The sequence below is a fragment of the Trachurus japonicus genome, chromosome 14 (assembly GCF_045865225.1).
Source record: "Trachurus japonicus isolate A0001 chromosome 14, Traja_1.0".
Taxonomy (NCBI): Eukaryota; Metazoa; Chordata; class Actinopteri; order Carangiformes; family Carangidae; genus Trachurus; species Trachurus japonicus.
In genome coordinates this window covers 13,974,925-13,990,986 of record NC_140920.1, presented here as the reverse complement: position 1 = coordinate 13,990,986, position 16,062 = coordinate 13,974,925, and the positions used below count along the sequence as shown (strand labels likewise).

The window sequence follows — 16,062 nt, the reverse complement described above, 5'->3', positions numbered from 1 at the left end:
CCGCCTCGCATTAATGCCACAGATGGATGTTTCCTGTCATGGTGCGTACAGTTAATTAAGGTTGTTATATCAAAGTCGTCTCCAGTTAGTCTGCTTAGACTTGTTCTTGTTTGCCATTTAGTCCCCTTCAAAATAAAAGTCGGAAAATGTAGGTCAAATAGTGAGTGTGTGACTTGGTATGCGCAGATAAGGTCAAGTCAATTTGCAAGAGATTTACCTCAAAGGAAATGTATGCTTGCAAAGGAGAAAACTGAACTCTGACATTAGTGGGAGTATCTTTTCAAAGGAAAAAAATAATAATGTAAAAGTGTGGCACTAGCAGAAATCCTGCACTGAACAGTGTATGCATTAAGTAAAACTAGTAAGTTACAGTACAACTATCACCTTCATGTTGCAGTTGGTAAGGGTGGGGCTATTTCCTCCGGAGTGGCTCAATCTGATCACTTAGCTAATGATCTGAATCTGCAACGTGACTGTCACCAAGTAGTGTAATAAAAATGCAATGTTTACAGTAGAAATGTTTAATTGAGGAAGTAGCACAGCATAACATACATAATAAAGCAAGTACAAGTATCTCAAAAATACAGTATTTGACAAAAGTTACCTCTCCTATACTGAATGGTGGTGGTGCTGTATTTCCTTAAATTTTGCATTTGTTAATCTAACTAATTCAGCCTTTACATTATTATACCTTTCAGTAACCTTTAACTTTCTGAACTGCAAGTAAAACTGGCTATGTATATCACTACTGTTGTATTACATTAGACAAGGCAGGACATCTTAATTTTCATAACAAATTTCACACATTATGGCAATTTAAAGAGCTTTACATAGAAATAATAACATAAAACATAACAAAGGATACAGATGCATAATAATGATATAATAATATAAATGTCACCATTAAAAATATAAAAAGTGAAGACAAGGAGGATATACTCATCAGACCTACCTGTTTCAGAAAAGACTTGTCATGATACTTATATCTTAGATTTCATGTTTTTATTTGACTGAGAGTCTTAATATTGTTTGGTCGCCTTAGCGTTACAACTTTTTTACTGCATAAAACGATAAGCAGCAGTATTACTGTTGCAATAAAGACGATAATTACATGACACAAGAGAGGATCTGTTGTTTGGAATATCCCGCCAGATTTCACCCGGAAAAGGAGACCGGAAGTGGATTCTGATTGGTCGAAGCGTCGGTAGAAGTCGCCTCTGATTGGCTGAGCCGCTGACACAAAGCCTTGTAACTGGCCTGTGTCTTGTTGGCGCCCTCAGTTTGAGATTCAACCGAGCCGGCGGATTGTTCTCGCTGTGTTATAACCTGCTATAATAACCACACAAAAGACGGGTCGTTTTCAGGAAGATAACATCGACATCGACTTTGTGAGGAAACCAACAACTTGCTGCCAACATGCACGTGATTAAGCGAGGTACAGTGGTTTCCTTTTCTTTATTTTCCTGTTGTCAAAGTGCTGTCAGATAATGACGGTGTCGGGCTGTAGAGATGTGCAGGAGTGGAAAAATTCCTCGAAAGCTCCGACAAGTGTCAATAAAACGAAAAAATACCGCACTTGAATGAGTCTTTACCTCAATTTCACTTTAATTTTTAAAATGTGTATTATGTAACGTTATGTTTGCGCGGGCTGTTTCCGTCGAGACATTACAACAAGAGAACAAAGACTTATGAAAGGAAACAGAGCAGAGTTTATGTTTCTGTCATGCAGCTGAATATTAAACACATTTTTAATAGCAGCCAAGATGTAAATAACCTTATCCTACGTAGCCATTTAAACAAAGTAAAGCAGTGCACCTTCACTTTCATTTACAGTCATTTGTCATTATTGCCAGGCATTGGCATCAGTTGTTAAGGCGCGAAACAGGTGTCCTCTTGTTATCATAACTGGTTGAACAGGTGAAGGGATCAAGTTAATTAACAGCTGATAGTTGAGGCGTGTTCAGCACTGTAATTATAGTCATAACCCTGAAACCGGAAATTAACCTCATCTAAAGATAGTGACTGAAGAGGAAGAGGAGGATTGATGATGTTTGTTGTTTTTCAGATGGCCGCCAGGAGGGAGTTACTTTTGATAAAATCACATCTCGCATCCAGAAGCTTTGCTATGGACTCAATTCTGACTTTGTGGATCCTGTAAGTTGAAACCACTTTGAAGCAATCTCTACAACAACAAAAAAAAAAAGTTTTAAAAGAAAAAAACAATTAAATCATCTTGTATCTCTGTGTGTTCAGGCCCAGATTACAATGAAGGTGATCCAGGGTCTGTACAGTGGAGTCACCACCGTGGAGCTGGACACTCTGGCAGCTGAGACTGCTGCCACCCTCACCACCAAACATCCAGACTATGCAATCCTGGCAGCGCGGATCGCTGTGTCCAACCTGCACAAAGAGACCAAGAAAGTATTCAGTGGTGAGTAAAAGATGATAGGAAAAATGATGGTGCAATATAGTTCAATGATTTACAGAATTATAATTACATGTAATTAAATAAGGACATAAGTATGGTTGTTGTCATTGTAGATCTACAATGAAATTTCAAATAAGATTTAAAACAAAAACTAGTTGAAACAGCAGTAAACTTGGTAAAAAATTAAATAAAAATAAAAACTTGATAAATAATGCAACAGTCTTTAATGTGGTGTTTGTCCTCTGTTTTAAATATTCATTCAACACAGTTAAAGTGGTTAAATTATTCTTACATCTACAACTTACACCTTTTTTTTTCCTTTTTCACTTTTGTAGATGTGATGGAAGACCTGTACAACTATGTCAACCCATTAAACAAGCGCCACTCTCCTATGATCTCCAAGGAGACGCTCGACCTTGTCCTGGAGAACAAGGCTGTACGTGTTGATATATTTTGTTCATATTTTCAAATGTGAAGTCACTGTTATTATTATGTTTCGCATTTCTTATGAAAATGTCCTCTCCTCTTTGCAGCGCCTCAACTCGGCCATCATTTTCGACAGAGACTTCTCCTACAACTTCTTTGGGTTCAAGGTGATTACAAATTACCTCTACTCATACATTTGACATCTTACTTTAGATCATTGCTGTAGAAATCTAATTTGTTTGTGTCCTTGTGCTCTGACAGACTCTGGAGCGGTCTTATTTGTTGAAGATCAACGGCAAAGGTGAGACTTGATTGATTTCTACAGCTTCTCAGGAAACATATCTTTTGTTTGTCTTTTTTTTTTATCATTCAATCGCTAATCCATCTGTGTTTCGTGCAGTTGCTGAGAGACCCCAGCACATGCTGATGAGAGTGTCTGTGGGGATTCATAAAGGAGACATTGACGCAGCCATTGAGACCTACAACCTGCTGTCAGAGAAGTGGTTCACTCACGCCTCACCTACACTCTTCAATGCTGGCACCAACAGGCCACAGCTGTCCAGGTGAGACCCGAGGGACTTTAGCAGAGTTGAGCAAATGTCTGATGTTTTTGTTGAAACTTCTTTTTCTGATCTGTTTTGTTTGGGTTTTTGCAGTTGTTTCTTGCTGGCCATGAAGGATGACAGCATCGAAGGCATTTATGACACACTGAAGCAGTGCGCCCTCATCTCCAAATCAGCTGGAGGTATTGGACTGGCAGTCAGCTGCATCAGAGCGACAGGCAGCTATATCGCTGGGGTGAGCAAAATACACACTACAGGGAGTAAAATCAAGGAGATACAGAGGAGCTTTAATTTACTCAGTGCAAGGTTTTTATATGGCTAATTGTGTTTAATATATTTCAGACAAATGGCAATTCCAATGGGCTGGTTCCTATGCTCCGAGTGTACAACAACACAGCTCGTTATGTCGACCAGGGTGGCAACAAGGTAAAGACAGATTTGTAATGCACACAAAAACGCTGTTCGACATTCTTGTTTTATAGACACTTGTAGAAGTGAGTTTAATCAACGGATTCTTTGTGTGTTTTTCACCTTTTCAGAGACCCGGTGCCTTCGCCGTGTATCTGGAGCCGTGGCATTTCGATGTGTTTGAGTTCTTAGAGCTGAAAAAGAACACGGGTAAAGAGGAGCAGAGGGCCAGAGACCTGTTCTTTGCTATGTGGATCCCAGACCTCTTTATGAAACGAGTGGAGAGCAATCAGGTGAGTACACGACTCAGAGGAATGTGTACAGGTTGAATTACAATATATATTCTGTAATCTTTTGTATGCTTCATGCAAGCCTTGTTAAGTGTTTCTAAAATGTTGAACATTTTAAGTCTGATTGCTCATCTGATATTCTCGTAGGACTGGTCTCTGATGTGTCCCAGTGAATGTCCTGGATTAGAGGACTGCTGGGGAGAGAAGTTTGAGGAGCTCTACACTAAGTAAGTTCAACATAACCGAGGTCTTTTCTCATAAAACAGCTCGTTTTCTCACAGCTAACCCGTCCCATGAATCCTGTGTGTCCTCAGATACGAGAAGGAGGGCAGGGCCAAGCGTGTGGTGAAGGCTCAGCAGCTGTGGCATGCCATCATCGAGTCGCAGACAGAAACTGGTACACCGTACATGCTCTACAAAGATGCCTGCAACAGGAAGAGCAACCAGCAGAATCTGGGCACCATCAAATCCAGCAATCTGTGCACAGAGATCGTGGAGTACACAAGCAAAGATGAGGTGAGGGGGATGAAGATGTCGTATTGATACCTAGAGATATAGCTAATTTCTCTAAACTTTATTTCAACCCCCACGTGGTTTAGTAAATTTTATTCTCAACACGTATTTCATCTCCGTTCAGGTTGCAGTGTGTAACTTGGCATCCATCGCCCTCAACATGTACGTCACCCCAGAAAGGACCTTTGACTTCAAAAAGCTTGCATCTGTCACCAAAGTCATCGTCAAGAACCTGAACAAGATTATTGACATCAACTACTACCCGGTGCCTGAGGTATGGTTGACTGACCAGTGCTGCTTCGTTACCACCAATGCATCCAGGTCCTGTGGGCTCAGTGTTAACAAGCAGCTCTTCTGTTTCTTCAAAGGCTGAAAGATCCAACATGCGTCACAGGCCAATTGGAATCGGTGTGCAGGGTCTGGCTGACGCCTTCATCCTCATGCGTTATCCATTTGAAAGCCCAGAGGCCCAGTTGCTCAACATTCAGATCTTCGAGACCATCTACTATGCTGCCTTGGAGTCCAGCTGTGAACTAGCAGAGAAACTCGGCCCATATGAGACCTACGCTGGCTCTCCTGTCAGCAAGGGAGTGAGTAGATTTTACAATGTCTCAAGTCCATCCTGGGATACAGTTTAGAAACATAGGCTCAGGTCTTAACGGATTCTTTTTCTTCCAGATCCTTCAGTACGACATGTGGGAGAAAACCCCAACAGATTTGTTGGACTGGAAGGCACTGAAGGAGAAAATTGCCAAGTAAGTCCTCCTGAATGTCTTCCTTGTTCTGGATATTTCTTATCTCATATCTACTGTGTGTGGAGATATCAGCTCATCTCTGATCCGTACCTTCCTCTGCTCCTGTGTGTTTTCAGGCATGGCGTGAGGAACAGTCTGCTCTTGGCCCCGATGCCCACAGCTTCCACTGCCCAGATCCTGGGCAACAATGAGTCCATTGAGCCGTACACCAGTAATATCTACACCCGCAGGGTGCTCTCAGGAGAGTTTCAGGTCAGCGCTCAATGCATCTGCTGTTTTGTGCCTCCAAAGTTGTGTGTCCCCAGAAGGACGGGTTACTAAGTGAAACTCCTGCTTCTCCTATAGATTGTGAATCCTCACCTCCTGAAGGACCTGACAGAGAGAGGCCTGTGGAGCGATGAGATGAAGAACCAGCTGATTGCTCAGAACGGGTCCATTCAGGTAAAGGGTCAGACTTAATAAAATCTTAACTGATTCATGATTCATATCCCTGCTCTCAATCTTCTAATAATTTAATCATTGTTTTGATGCCTGACACAGGATATTGAAGAGATTCCTGATGATCTGAAGCAGCTCTACAAAACTGTTTGGGAAATCTCCCAGAAGACTATTCTGAAAATGGCAGCAGATCGTGGAGCTTACATTGACCAGAGCCAGTCCCTTAACATCCACATTGCCGAGCCAAACTATGGCAAACTGACCAGCATGCACTTCTATGGTTGGAAGTTGGTAAGTCAGAGCTGAGTTCGCGTAGGCTTGATGCACGCTGCATTAAAGGGCCGAGTTAGATCTTAAAGCCTTTATTCTTTTCTCTCCAGGGCCTGAAAACTGGCATGTACTACCTGCGGACGAAGCCTGCAGCCAACCCCATTCAGTTCACCCTGAACAAGGAGAAACTGAAGGAGGCGCAGCCAGCAAAGACTGACGAAGACGAGACCAAAGAACGCAACACGGCTGCCATGGTCTGTTCCTTAGCGAACAAAGATGAATGTCTAATGTGCGGCTCCTAAGGGAAGCGTCACTCACACACACACTGGCACTGCCCCTTCAAACACCGGTTCCCATTGACAATGTGTTTCGTGAAACAGCATGTGTGTTTTTTATTTGTATATGTCACATCAAGTGTTTTAACAATCGCCGCTGTCCTCCAAGTCACAAATCTTTGCAGCTACTATTTAATATTTTCAGATTTTTTTGGATGTGGTTTGTATAGAATAAAGAGGGTGTAATGAATTAATAGTCACCCTTATTTTTTTATATAGTTTTGTAATAACTGTGTTTGATGAATTAAATGTTGATCTGTATTTAGGAAAAATAAAGTGGTATATAATGGTCTAAATGTATGTTTCATTATTACATCATGAGGCTTGAATTCTCCCTCAAAACCAGAGCAGACAAACAGTATGTACTTTATATTATTATACATATTTTGATGTGGATTTATTAATCCGAGACCTAATGTAAAGGTCAAATCTACTTAGATAATTAGCAGAATAAGGATGAGTATGGTATGTAGTCATGGTGATTTTAATATTTAGTGTTAATTAGGAATGAGAGGCAGGAAAGAAAAGCTCTGTTACTGGGAGATGCAGCAGCTGCTCCAATAGGATGAGACTGGCTGCTGGTGATGGTGATACAACATACCAATAAAAAATGACTTCATATTTACTGGTGAGTAATGTTGGGATAACTTTAAACTTCAATACCCAACTCAGCTGGAAGATCAGGATCGAAGAACAGGCTGTCAACACCCAAAATGAAAGAGGAAATGGTGATAACATCAGTCATGCACCACTGCAGCATAGGGTTTCATTCTGAGGTGTTTTTCCAGAGGAAAAGTTTAGATAAAGTGTCTTGGGGCAGGTGAGGTGATATATTAATGAACTGGTGTGTTCATGCATGCAGCCTCACGGGAGCAGTATGTGTAAAGCAAGCTGAGACCTGCACTGTCACCGTGACATCACATGTAGGTCTGCTGCCTCCCAAAAAGACACTATAACAACATCAACTCAGCCTCCGTCAGCACGGACGTAATGTTCTCAGACAAAATGAATCAAATACAGAGACACCGAGCAAAATGTAATTTCAAAGTATTTAATCATTTGACAAAGAAACTTAATTGTGCAAAACATTAATGGAACACAAGGCTATTTTCTTGTGATATCTGCATATCATATGATGAGAAACCACTGAATCTTCTCTATTAAAAACTGAACTTTGAAAATGGCAGTGAGGAGAACAGAGTCGTGAAACTAGCTGTGACAGATTTGCCCTAATGAACTACACCAGCATAATGTGCAGTTTGATGTGGTAACTATGTTCTGTGGCTAATTAGTGTAATTTCCTAATCACAAGGTACTTTACAGCCACAGACTTACTGAGGTGTACTGGTGTGATGCTGTCTGTTGTCGTAAACTAATCACAGACGAATGTCTCCACCTCAGGGGACAATAAAGGCTCATCATCATCATCATCACAGGCTGATTTTAAGATGCACACTCACTCTTTTTGGGTTAAAACCAGTGGTTAAGAATTATTTAACTTCATCTTACAAAGAAAACACAAGATATAAAAATTATAAAATATAAAAATGTAAAGATTTTTGTTTTCACACCTAATGAACCTGAACATTCATTATTGTCTCACAGTTTTAAAGTTTGGATTATTATAATCAAGTCTCTTGAGAGAATAAATGTGCTAAATAAAACTCAGAGAAGTGGGGCGGATTTGATGTATGACACATCCTTCAATGAAACTTTCATTACATTTGCTGGTAGCTACTTCGTTTTCTGGTCAAAGACCTAAATGTGGTTAAAAGTCCAAACTAGTGTAAAAATATTATTTCAGTCTTTCAGCTCTGTATCTAGAAGCTGTGTAAACCATCATGTGTGTAGACCAACTGCAGCACAAACCCTCATCCTAAATATTGGATAGTGTCACCTAATTCCAAACCCCCAAGAAGTCAGTGTTTTTTTTAAGTGCAGCATCATTGCTACGGTTACGGGCTCACTAATGTCCCATCAATCGACCCCTCCCCCTCCTGTGAACCGAAGCCCGTGTCCTGGGAGCTGCTGCTGCCTGTAGGCGATGGGATGTTTTTCTGAACTCCAGGTTTGTCGTTGCTCTCTCTGACTCCAGACTTCTCTGCTACATTATGATCAAACTTTCTACCCTTCACCCATCTTGGCTCCACTTTCTTCTCTTGCAGCTCTATCTCCTTGAACCTGTTCACTAGTTTCTTTGTCTCTGATTTTTCACTGCTGACCTTGTTGGTTGGTTCGGCTGGTTCAGTAGTTGCCTCTGTGTGATTTTCCCCCACCTTTGCCCCGGTGTTTAACTCTTCTTCCCTTATATTTTCCGGCTCATCCTGCGTGACCTCGCCTTTCACCTTTTCTTCTACATTAGTAAAGCTTACTCCTGCCACTCCCTCCTCTCTCACTTTATTGTGAGGATTTTCATTTTTGTCTGCTTCAACCTGTTCTTCCTTCTCTGATTTATTTTCATCCTCGGTCTCTACTCTAGCTCTGCCTTCCTCCATCTTCACCACATCACAGTCTGTTACCTGCGTTGACCCCTCTGCTCCACATCTGTCCACATGATTGTGTCGTGGCTCTGACTCGTGCTGCTTTGGATCTATAACTTTTTCTTTGTCCACTTCTTCCACTTCGTGGTGAACTGTCACTTTAAGTGGTGTGTTTTTTTCCTCCTGTCTGCTATTAAAACCTCTAAAATTATTCTTTGCTCCAATGATGTATTTGCCCAGTATGGAGGAGCCGTCCTTGGTCAGTGCATCAGCTGGAATATGTCCATCGTCCGTCAGAAGCTGCTGCATCACCTTCATGTCACTGTGAATCCTGATGACCGCTTTGGTCAGCTCAGTGATACGATTACCAATGTCTGAGGGAAGATGAACACAGCATTGATACATTTGAGTGATATATATAATGTTAAATGTATATAAATGAAAAAAATATAATAATCTGTGAACAGTAACACTGATTTCATGAAACAATTATCTATGTAACATTTATATTTATGTAAGGTAAGTGTGTTGTGTGGCATAAGAGCCTGACAATCTGGTACCAGAGTCACAGTTACCTTTCCTCTTGGTCTCCTCGAACTCCCTGCGCGCCGACTCGATGTAGCGCTGCACCAGAGCCCTGATCACTTGTTGTCGGTACGGTAACTGGCTGCCTTCAGATCCCTTATCATTGGACTTATTACATCACACAGACAGGGGGATAATTAGCAAAGACTATGCCCATGTAAAAAAGCTGGTACCACTTTACAAAAAGACTACACTTGCATCCATTTATCTTCATTATTATCACCAGATGGCTCTGCACAGTGACGCCCTATTAAAGTGTAAAAGCCATCATCACTTATTGATGTGTTACCATATGGCTCCCTTTTACCAATTCTAAATAATAGTAACTTATCTAGTAATTTAATCTTGCCAAATAGTGAGCCTGAATCAGTTGTCTGAAGATCAGTGTTTGAAAATGTGGTATAACATACAGTATATTATGTCTATAATTGTTTATTCACAATGTGTCAGTAACTGAATTAATAACATTATTGTAAACCATTTTAAAGATCCCTAATTAAAGGTAGTCCTGTTGTAAAGTGGTAGCAATAATTATTTTACTATAGTCACACACTTACCATGGAGGTTAATGGGGGATATTTTTGCTCAGAATTACATGAGCAGCAGCAGCAGATCTGTCTGAAGATTGCCCTGGAAACACATTTGAATCAAATGAATTAAAACAACTTAAAATAACAACAAGGTGTCTTTTTAAGTAAAAAAGTATTTTGAATCTTTGGAGCGCACCTTAAGATGTAAAAGACGGCTTTAGGTGAGGGGATGATGTTGAAGGGCACAGGTATGGTGAGGCCCTCTCTGAAGTAACTGAGGTACAGCTTTGACCGAGCAAATTTCCACTCAACATCTGCATCATCCTGAAATAAAAACAGTCATCAGAAGGGGGTTCTCCTTTTATCTTTAGGTGTGATATAAAATATCTCTCTACCTCAATTTTCTGAAAGGAGTTGGTGATCATAGCAATAAGCATGTTGAGCAGGATGATGACAATGACGAGGGTGAAGATGCCGTACAGAATCCTTCCTACAAACTCTGCTAACACAAACTGTGGCATGTCCACGTAGTCCTGGTTGGCCACGCCGAACATGGTCCAGAATAAGAAGTGGAAGGTCTCATTAAACCTGCAGCAGAGCAGTGGAGAGCCATCTTGACATTAGGGTCTTGTCATACTGCATAAAGTCCAAGTAAAAGTCTCAGAAACAATAGTATCAGTCAAAATTTAAATGTATTCATCATCAAATGACATCCAAGTTTTTGAAACATGTGTATTCGTTAAAAAGGAATCTGATTCAGGGACAAACTGATCTTGGACTTCTGAAACTCATGATATGCTTTATTTAGTTTTTACTTTTTTACATAAAAAACACAATATATACAAATATTTTGATTAAAAAAACCTTAAATATATCTGCACAAGCTACTTGACCACCTCAGAGACAAAGCTGCTGCTGCTGGCTGAGAAATAATCCCACATGTATTTCCCATATAAAACCACTTATAGATTTTTGATAGAGCCTCATAATTACTGAACTTCTGTTCCCCTTTGACTGAACCCTCCAGGTTTTGTGCTAAACTGGGCTCATCATCTGCTGCTCTGTGCTAATTCTGTCCATGCCCACTTGTATTCGTAGCTTCAGAGTGACCACTATACCTGCCCAGATGTGGAGAGATGACATAAGGGACATAGACATTGTTGATGCCACAGAGGAAGGCCGTTCCAATGATCATCAATATGAACATGAATCTAACAAAGAGAAACAAAACACTCATTAGTTCTGTCATGTGCACTGAAGTATGTAGATCTATCATGAAAGGGGTAAGAATGAAAAGTGCTTGTACCTCATCATGTCGTCAATCATCTTTCCTATGGAGATCTGCAGAGTTCCCAGAGACTCGTGGGCCGGCAGGATGTACGCCAGCCGCGTGAAGCTCAGCATGCTGGTCACTGCAAACAGCACCTCTGCGATCAGCTGAGGGTCTTCCTGATGCCAGTCCTCGCGCACTGAGGGGCAGTTTCACACACATCAATCAAACACAAAGAACTTTAAAAGACGCCCAACAATCAGATTTGGCAATTTTTTATGACATTGATTGTTTTCTCACCAGTCTGGGTGAAATAAACGCACTCGTCTGCGCCGTTGTGATCGTGGCAGAGGAAGTAACCCTTGAGCATGATGAGCACGCGTAACGCAAAGGAGGCCAGGTACATGCTGAGCACCATCATGTCCAAGCAGTTCCACCAGTCCAGGAAGTAGCTCCTCAGCCCCTCGATCCACACCTCCTTACACTCGTACCAGAAGAATCCTACAAGGGAAAGCTCAGTATGAGTCGGATCTAAAAGTGCAATCAGAGAACAGAGGTAACCCTCCTGTTGTCCTTCTTCCATCTGTTCACTTCCTCCATCCTTCCTTCTTTCCACAATCCTTTTTCCCTTGCGTCTTTCCTTCCTTCCTTCCTTCCCTTCGTCCTTACTTCTTCTTCCTCCCTCTTTTGATCCAGTTGACCTGGTCTGTTCCCTCCCTCTATCTTTCTTTCCTTCCCTTTTCCCAAATCCCTTCCTTCTTTCCACAATCCTTTTTGCCTCCCTCCCTTCCTTCCTTCCTTCCTTCCTTCCTTCCTTCCTTCCTTCCTTCCTTCCTTCCTTCCTTTCGTCCAAACATCTTCCTTCTTTTCGGACCCAATCTGTTCCCTCCCTCCCTCCATCTATCTTTCCTTCCTTTTCCCCTTCCCTCTTTCCCTTTGTCCTTCCTTCCTGCCTTCCTTCCTTCTTTCTTTCCCTTTGTCCTTCCTTCCTTCCTTCTATCCCTTTATCCTTCCTTCTTTCCCTTTGTCCTTCCTGCCTTCCTTCCTTCTTTCTTTCCCTTTGTCCTTCCTTCCTTCCTTCCTTCCTTCCTTCCTTCCTTCTATCCCTTTATCCTTCCTTCCTTCCTTCTTTCCCTTTGTCCTTCCTTCCTTCCTTCCTTCCTTCCTTCTATCCCTTTATCCTTCCTTCCTTCTTTCTTTCCCTTTGTCCTTCCTTCCTTCCTTCCTTCCTTCCTTCCTTCCTTCCTTCCTTCCTTCCTTCCTTCCTTCCTTCCTTCCCCCAGGAGGACAACAGGAGGGATTTATTCAGATAAAAGGCGAACCTACCAACCACCCACACCATGTGGAAGGAGCTGTGCAGCATGTTCTGCTGCCGGGAAGCGAACTTGTCTCGATACATCTCCATTGTTATCGACTCTCCGAGTAACGTGATGAGGAACCACAGGTAGGAGGCTGAGTGCAGGAGAAACTTGATCACAGGGATCTTTAGGGTCTTTCCTAACTGGTGAAAACACAATACACACAATAGAGTTTTACATTGGTGGGATATAGTAATACAACCCACATGTGTTGTTTGGGAAGTTAGATTAGGAAATGACCTTTGATTTTGGTGCAATCCAGTAGATGAGACAGAGGACAGGCATGGTGAGAAATATCCCCACGGAGACGAACAGCTTCCAGGCCGTCCTGCTGCCCCTCCAGCCGGCCAGGTTCCCACACCAGATGGACGAGAGTACCTGCTGGCAGATCGGGTGTGCCACAAACTACACAAGAACAGACACACAGACATGGGGACCAATCATGATGAATCAAGTACACGCCTTCGTTCAGTCTTCCCTGGTCGGTTACAGTCTCAGCATCTCGCTATACTGTACCTGCTTCTGGTTGTAGTTGACAGCGAGACGCAGACGGGACAGGTTGGGTATTCCCTCCTCGAAGGCCTGCTCGTTCAGGGCATCCTGGCTCTCGTCTCCACAGCTGTTGAGGATCGTCGTCACTTCGCTTTGGTTGCGGCACATGCCCAGCAACTCCACGGCAAACTCCTGACAGAGCTCCTCCAGGCCGAGGTACTGAGGCTGCAGGAGAGAGGGGTCAGGTCAGAGGTCAAACAACAACACAAACAACCAACATGAATAGGCAAGGCAAGGCAATTTTATTTGTATAGCCCCGTTTTGTCTCAAAGGGCTTTACATGGCATCACAACAACATCCTCTGCCCTCAGACCCTCACATCGACTGAGGAAAAACTCCATGGAAAACCCTTTTAACAGGGAAAAAATGGAGAAACCTCAGGGTGAGCAACAGAGGAGAGTAATGAGCAGGGATATATCGAGGAGTGTCGTCAGACCTTGAACTCTGGCTCTTTTTGTGAGAGCATCCTGAGCTCTCTGCTGAGACTGAAGGCGTTGAGCATGGCGTCCTCGGAGGTGACGGACAGGTAGGCGCGGCTGGCGATGCCGCGGTAGGTGTTGATGCGAGACAAGGAGAACTTCAGCAGGTCGTACTGCCGTCCGTTTCGACACTCCAGGCAGGCGCAGGACATCTTGTGTGGCCAGGGGATGCCGTGACCTTTCTGGGTGAGCATGGAGACGATCTCGTACAGGTCCTTCTGGCAGGCCAAGGTCAGAGGAGTCACGCCGGGGGCAAACTGGGAATTGTCAATGGAGTGGTCAAATATGGCCTGAGAGAAGGAGCGTACGTCCATCTTGTTGCCTTTCTCTTGATCCAGCCGGTCCAGCAGGCGCTTCACCACCCTCGGCTGGTTGGTGTCCACGGCGACCAGCAGGGCCTCGTGGATCTGACGGAAGTCAAACTTGACCCCCTGAAGGAGGGTGTCCATGGCGTCCTCGTTGCCCAGGCGGATGGACAGGTTGAGGGCCTCCCTCCACTGGCGGTCCTCAGACTCGTCCAGCTGGCGGATGATGCCATCGCCGGTTTTCAACAGTCCACACAGAAGCGCGATGTTTCCTTCCTGAATCGCACCGATGAGCTCCGGAGGGAACTGCATCTTCTTGTTCATGATCTCGCGCCATTGTTCTGGCTGAGGACAGAAGAAAGGACAGTGAGCAGCAGGCAGGGTTCGATGTCCATTCAGACATATTTAAAGGATAAAACCACTCTTCTCTCAGTCACATTACTGGTGATTCTTCTCATAGTCTTCATTACACCTAGCCTACTTGAAAAAGTTGGACTCTCCTCTCTTAGGAAAACATGATTCACATACATTTTCGAAACAAACAAATAAATAAATAAATAATGTAACCATATTATTTGAACTAAGATGAAGTGTGATGATGATGATTTAATTTACATGCCCGAAATAAACAAACAAATAAATAAATACATCTATTTACAAAGCCTTTGTTGAAAAACAATCATGTTACGTCAAAGTTACTTTGGTCCACTAGACCACAGAGCACCAGAGTTCATTACCGTCTGATGCTCTATGTCCCCTGAGTTTATACTGAGCTTCAGGCTTGAATGCACCATCCAAACGGATTTGTTGCTACTTCTGGGCTCATTTAAGATTCCTAATCTGACCTTTTAATTTTTTTGACCTGTTTTAATTGATTCTTGAAACTACAATGGTTATAAATATAATATTTTGTTTTTATTTAACCATCATCAATTGTGAATGAGGGCTTCACCCTCAATGTGTTTAATTGAATTCAAAGAAACACATGAAATTGAGATGTTCCCCTTTCTGCAGATAATGTCCAAATGTGAAGACAAAATGCTGACAGGGAATATTTTGTAACACACAATTCATTAATAAAACCTGGATGCCACATTCTGTGAGATTAAATAAACCTGTTTTGAATATACATGGAGTACTTTTTTTAGATAAAGTCCAAATTTTTATCACTGCAACATTTTTCAAACATAAATTTATTAAATTTAAAAGAATTTGAAGAAGCTTTGAGTAGATGAAACTCTGCTTACCGTGAGGTTTTCCATCCCTGATGACAAAACAACACAATTCTGAGCGACAATCCTTAAGTCAAATCACAATCACATTCTCTGGAGACCTGAAATAAATCTTAATGCCGGCTATTTTGAGCTGCAGCGATGAAGATGAGAGATATCAGTAGGTTTCAGAACCAGCTCCAATCACAGGAGGACTGAGCACTTTGGTGTCCTGCGATCATGTGCTACCAGCTGACTGCATGGACCCAGCACCGACAAACTCAATAACACACTTTCATCCCCCCATGGGGCAATGCCAATTAAAATGTAACCGGTTCTAAGTGTTTCATGCTCGGCTGCAGCCACACCAGACTGTTACTGCATTCAAACAGGAATTAACTCTGGTCTCCTCACTGGAAACAGCGCCATGGTACAATTAAAGGAGCTGTTACCGAACAGGCAGCAGCTGTCATCTCTTTCCCCCCGAGGATGTGGGAGTTTACAGCAGTGGGAAAAACAAGGAGCTGCAAGTAAAAGATTTACTGATTATTTTTCACTCTCTCTTTTCATCCAGCTTGTTGTGTGGAAGTTCATTCCTGTGCGGTTAATAAAATTACACATTTTTATTTTTGTCTCTTGTCCTTTCATCTTGTCTTAGTACAGCCCTTCTCCGGATACATTTTTTTTTCTTCACTCATTTGGTTTTTAGGAGCTCCACTGATATGTTATCAGTGTGGAAAAAGTCACATGTCATTTCAGCCGTACTGTTTAACTGCACTGACAGCTTTGGGACAAATCTCTATTGACTCCATTTACTTTACTACAGAAAGTGTCACCATCAGTTGTGAGCTGTAACTCCAATTTAT

At 42.4% G+C, this 16,062-nt stretch overlaps 2 protein-coding genes across 2 annotated transcripts; one reads left to right on the top strand and one right to left on the bottom strand.

Moving 5' to 3' along the window:
• The first annotated feature begins 1,278 nt into the window (after positions 1 to 1,278).
• On the top strand, positions 1,279 to 6,722 carry LOC146974429 (ribonucleoside-diphosphate reductase large subunit-like). Its single transcript, XM_085797754.1, has 19 exons — positions 1,279 to 1,435; positions 2,066 to 2,154; positions 2,254 to 2,431; positions 2,764 to 2,864; positions 2,962 to 3,021; positions 3,116 to 3,155; positions 3,255 to 3,417; positions 3,511 to 3,652; positions 3,760 to 3,843; positions 3,957 to 4,118; positions 4,263 to 4,342; positions 4,430 to 4,631; positions 4,753 to 4,902; positions 4,997 to 5,218; positions 5,307 to 5,383; positions 5,500 to 5,635; positions 5,729 to 5,824; positions 5,924 to 6,112; positions 6,202 to 6,722. Exons 1-19 carry the CDS (start codon positions 1,417 to 1,419, stop codon positions 6,391 to 6,393), a joined length of 2,382 nt encoding a protein of 793 aa, XP_085653880.1. The 5' UTR covers positions 1,279 to 1,416; the 3' UTR covers positions 6,394 to 6,722.
• A 1,138-nt stretch (positions 6,723 to 7,860) lies between these two features.
• Positions 7,861 to 15,467, bottom strand: LOC146974428 (short transient receptor potential channel 2-like). The gene is made up of 13 exons (XM_085797753.1): positions 15,233 to 15,467; positions 13,638 to 14,330; positions 13,166 to 13,366; positions 12,890 to 13,054; positions 12,618 to 12,792; positions 11,592 to 11,792; positions 11,328 to 11,490; positions 11,140 to 11,232; positions 10,417 to 10,609; positions 10,218 to 10,345; positions 10,049 to 10,121; positions 9,482 to 9,599; positions 7,861 to 9,280 (listed from the first exon to the last, which is right to left on the bottom strand). Exons 1-13 carry the CDS (start codon positions 15,245 to 15,247, stop codon positions 8,382 to 8,384), a joined length of 3,117 nt encoding a protein of 1,038 aa, XP_085653879.1. The 5' UTR covers positions 15,248 to 15,467; the 3' UTR covers positions 7,861 to 8,381.
• Positions 15,468 to 16,062: the final 595 nt, after the last annotated feature.

What these genes read in the sequence shown, in the direction of transcription:
- LOC146974429 (XM_085797754.1), top strand. An exon ending in GTTGAAGATCAACGGCAAAG is followed by an intron (nt 3,156 to 3,254) that starts GTGAGACTTGAT and finishes TGTTTCGTGCAG; the next exon opens with TTGCTGAGAGACCCCAGCAC. An exon ending in TGCTCTCAGGAGAGTTTCAG is followed by an intron (nt 5,636 to 5,728) that starts GTCAGCGCTCAA and finishes CTTCTCCTATAG; the next exon opens with ATTGTGAATCCTCACCTCCT.
- LOC146974428 (XM_085797753.1), bottom strand. An exon ending in GGATTGCACCAAAATCAAAG is followed by an intron (nt 12,793 to 12,889) that starts GTCATTTCCTAA and finishes TGTTTTCACCAG; the next exon opens with TTAGGAAAGACCCTAAAGAT. An exon ending in CGAGGAGACCAAGAGGAAAG is followed by an intron (nt 9,281 to 9,481) that starts GTAACTGTGACT and finishes ATCTTCCCTCAG; the next exon opens with ACATTGGTAATCGTATCACT.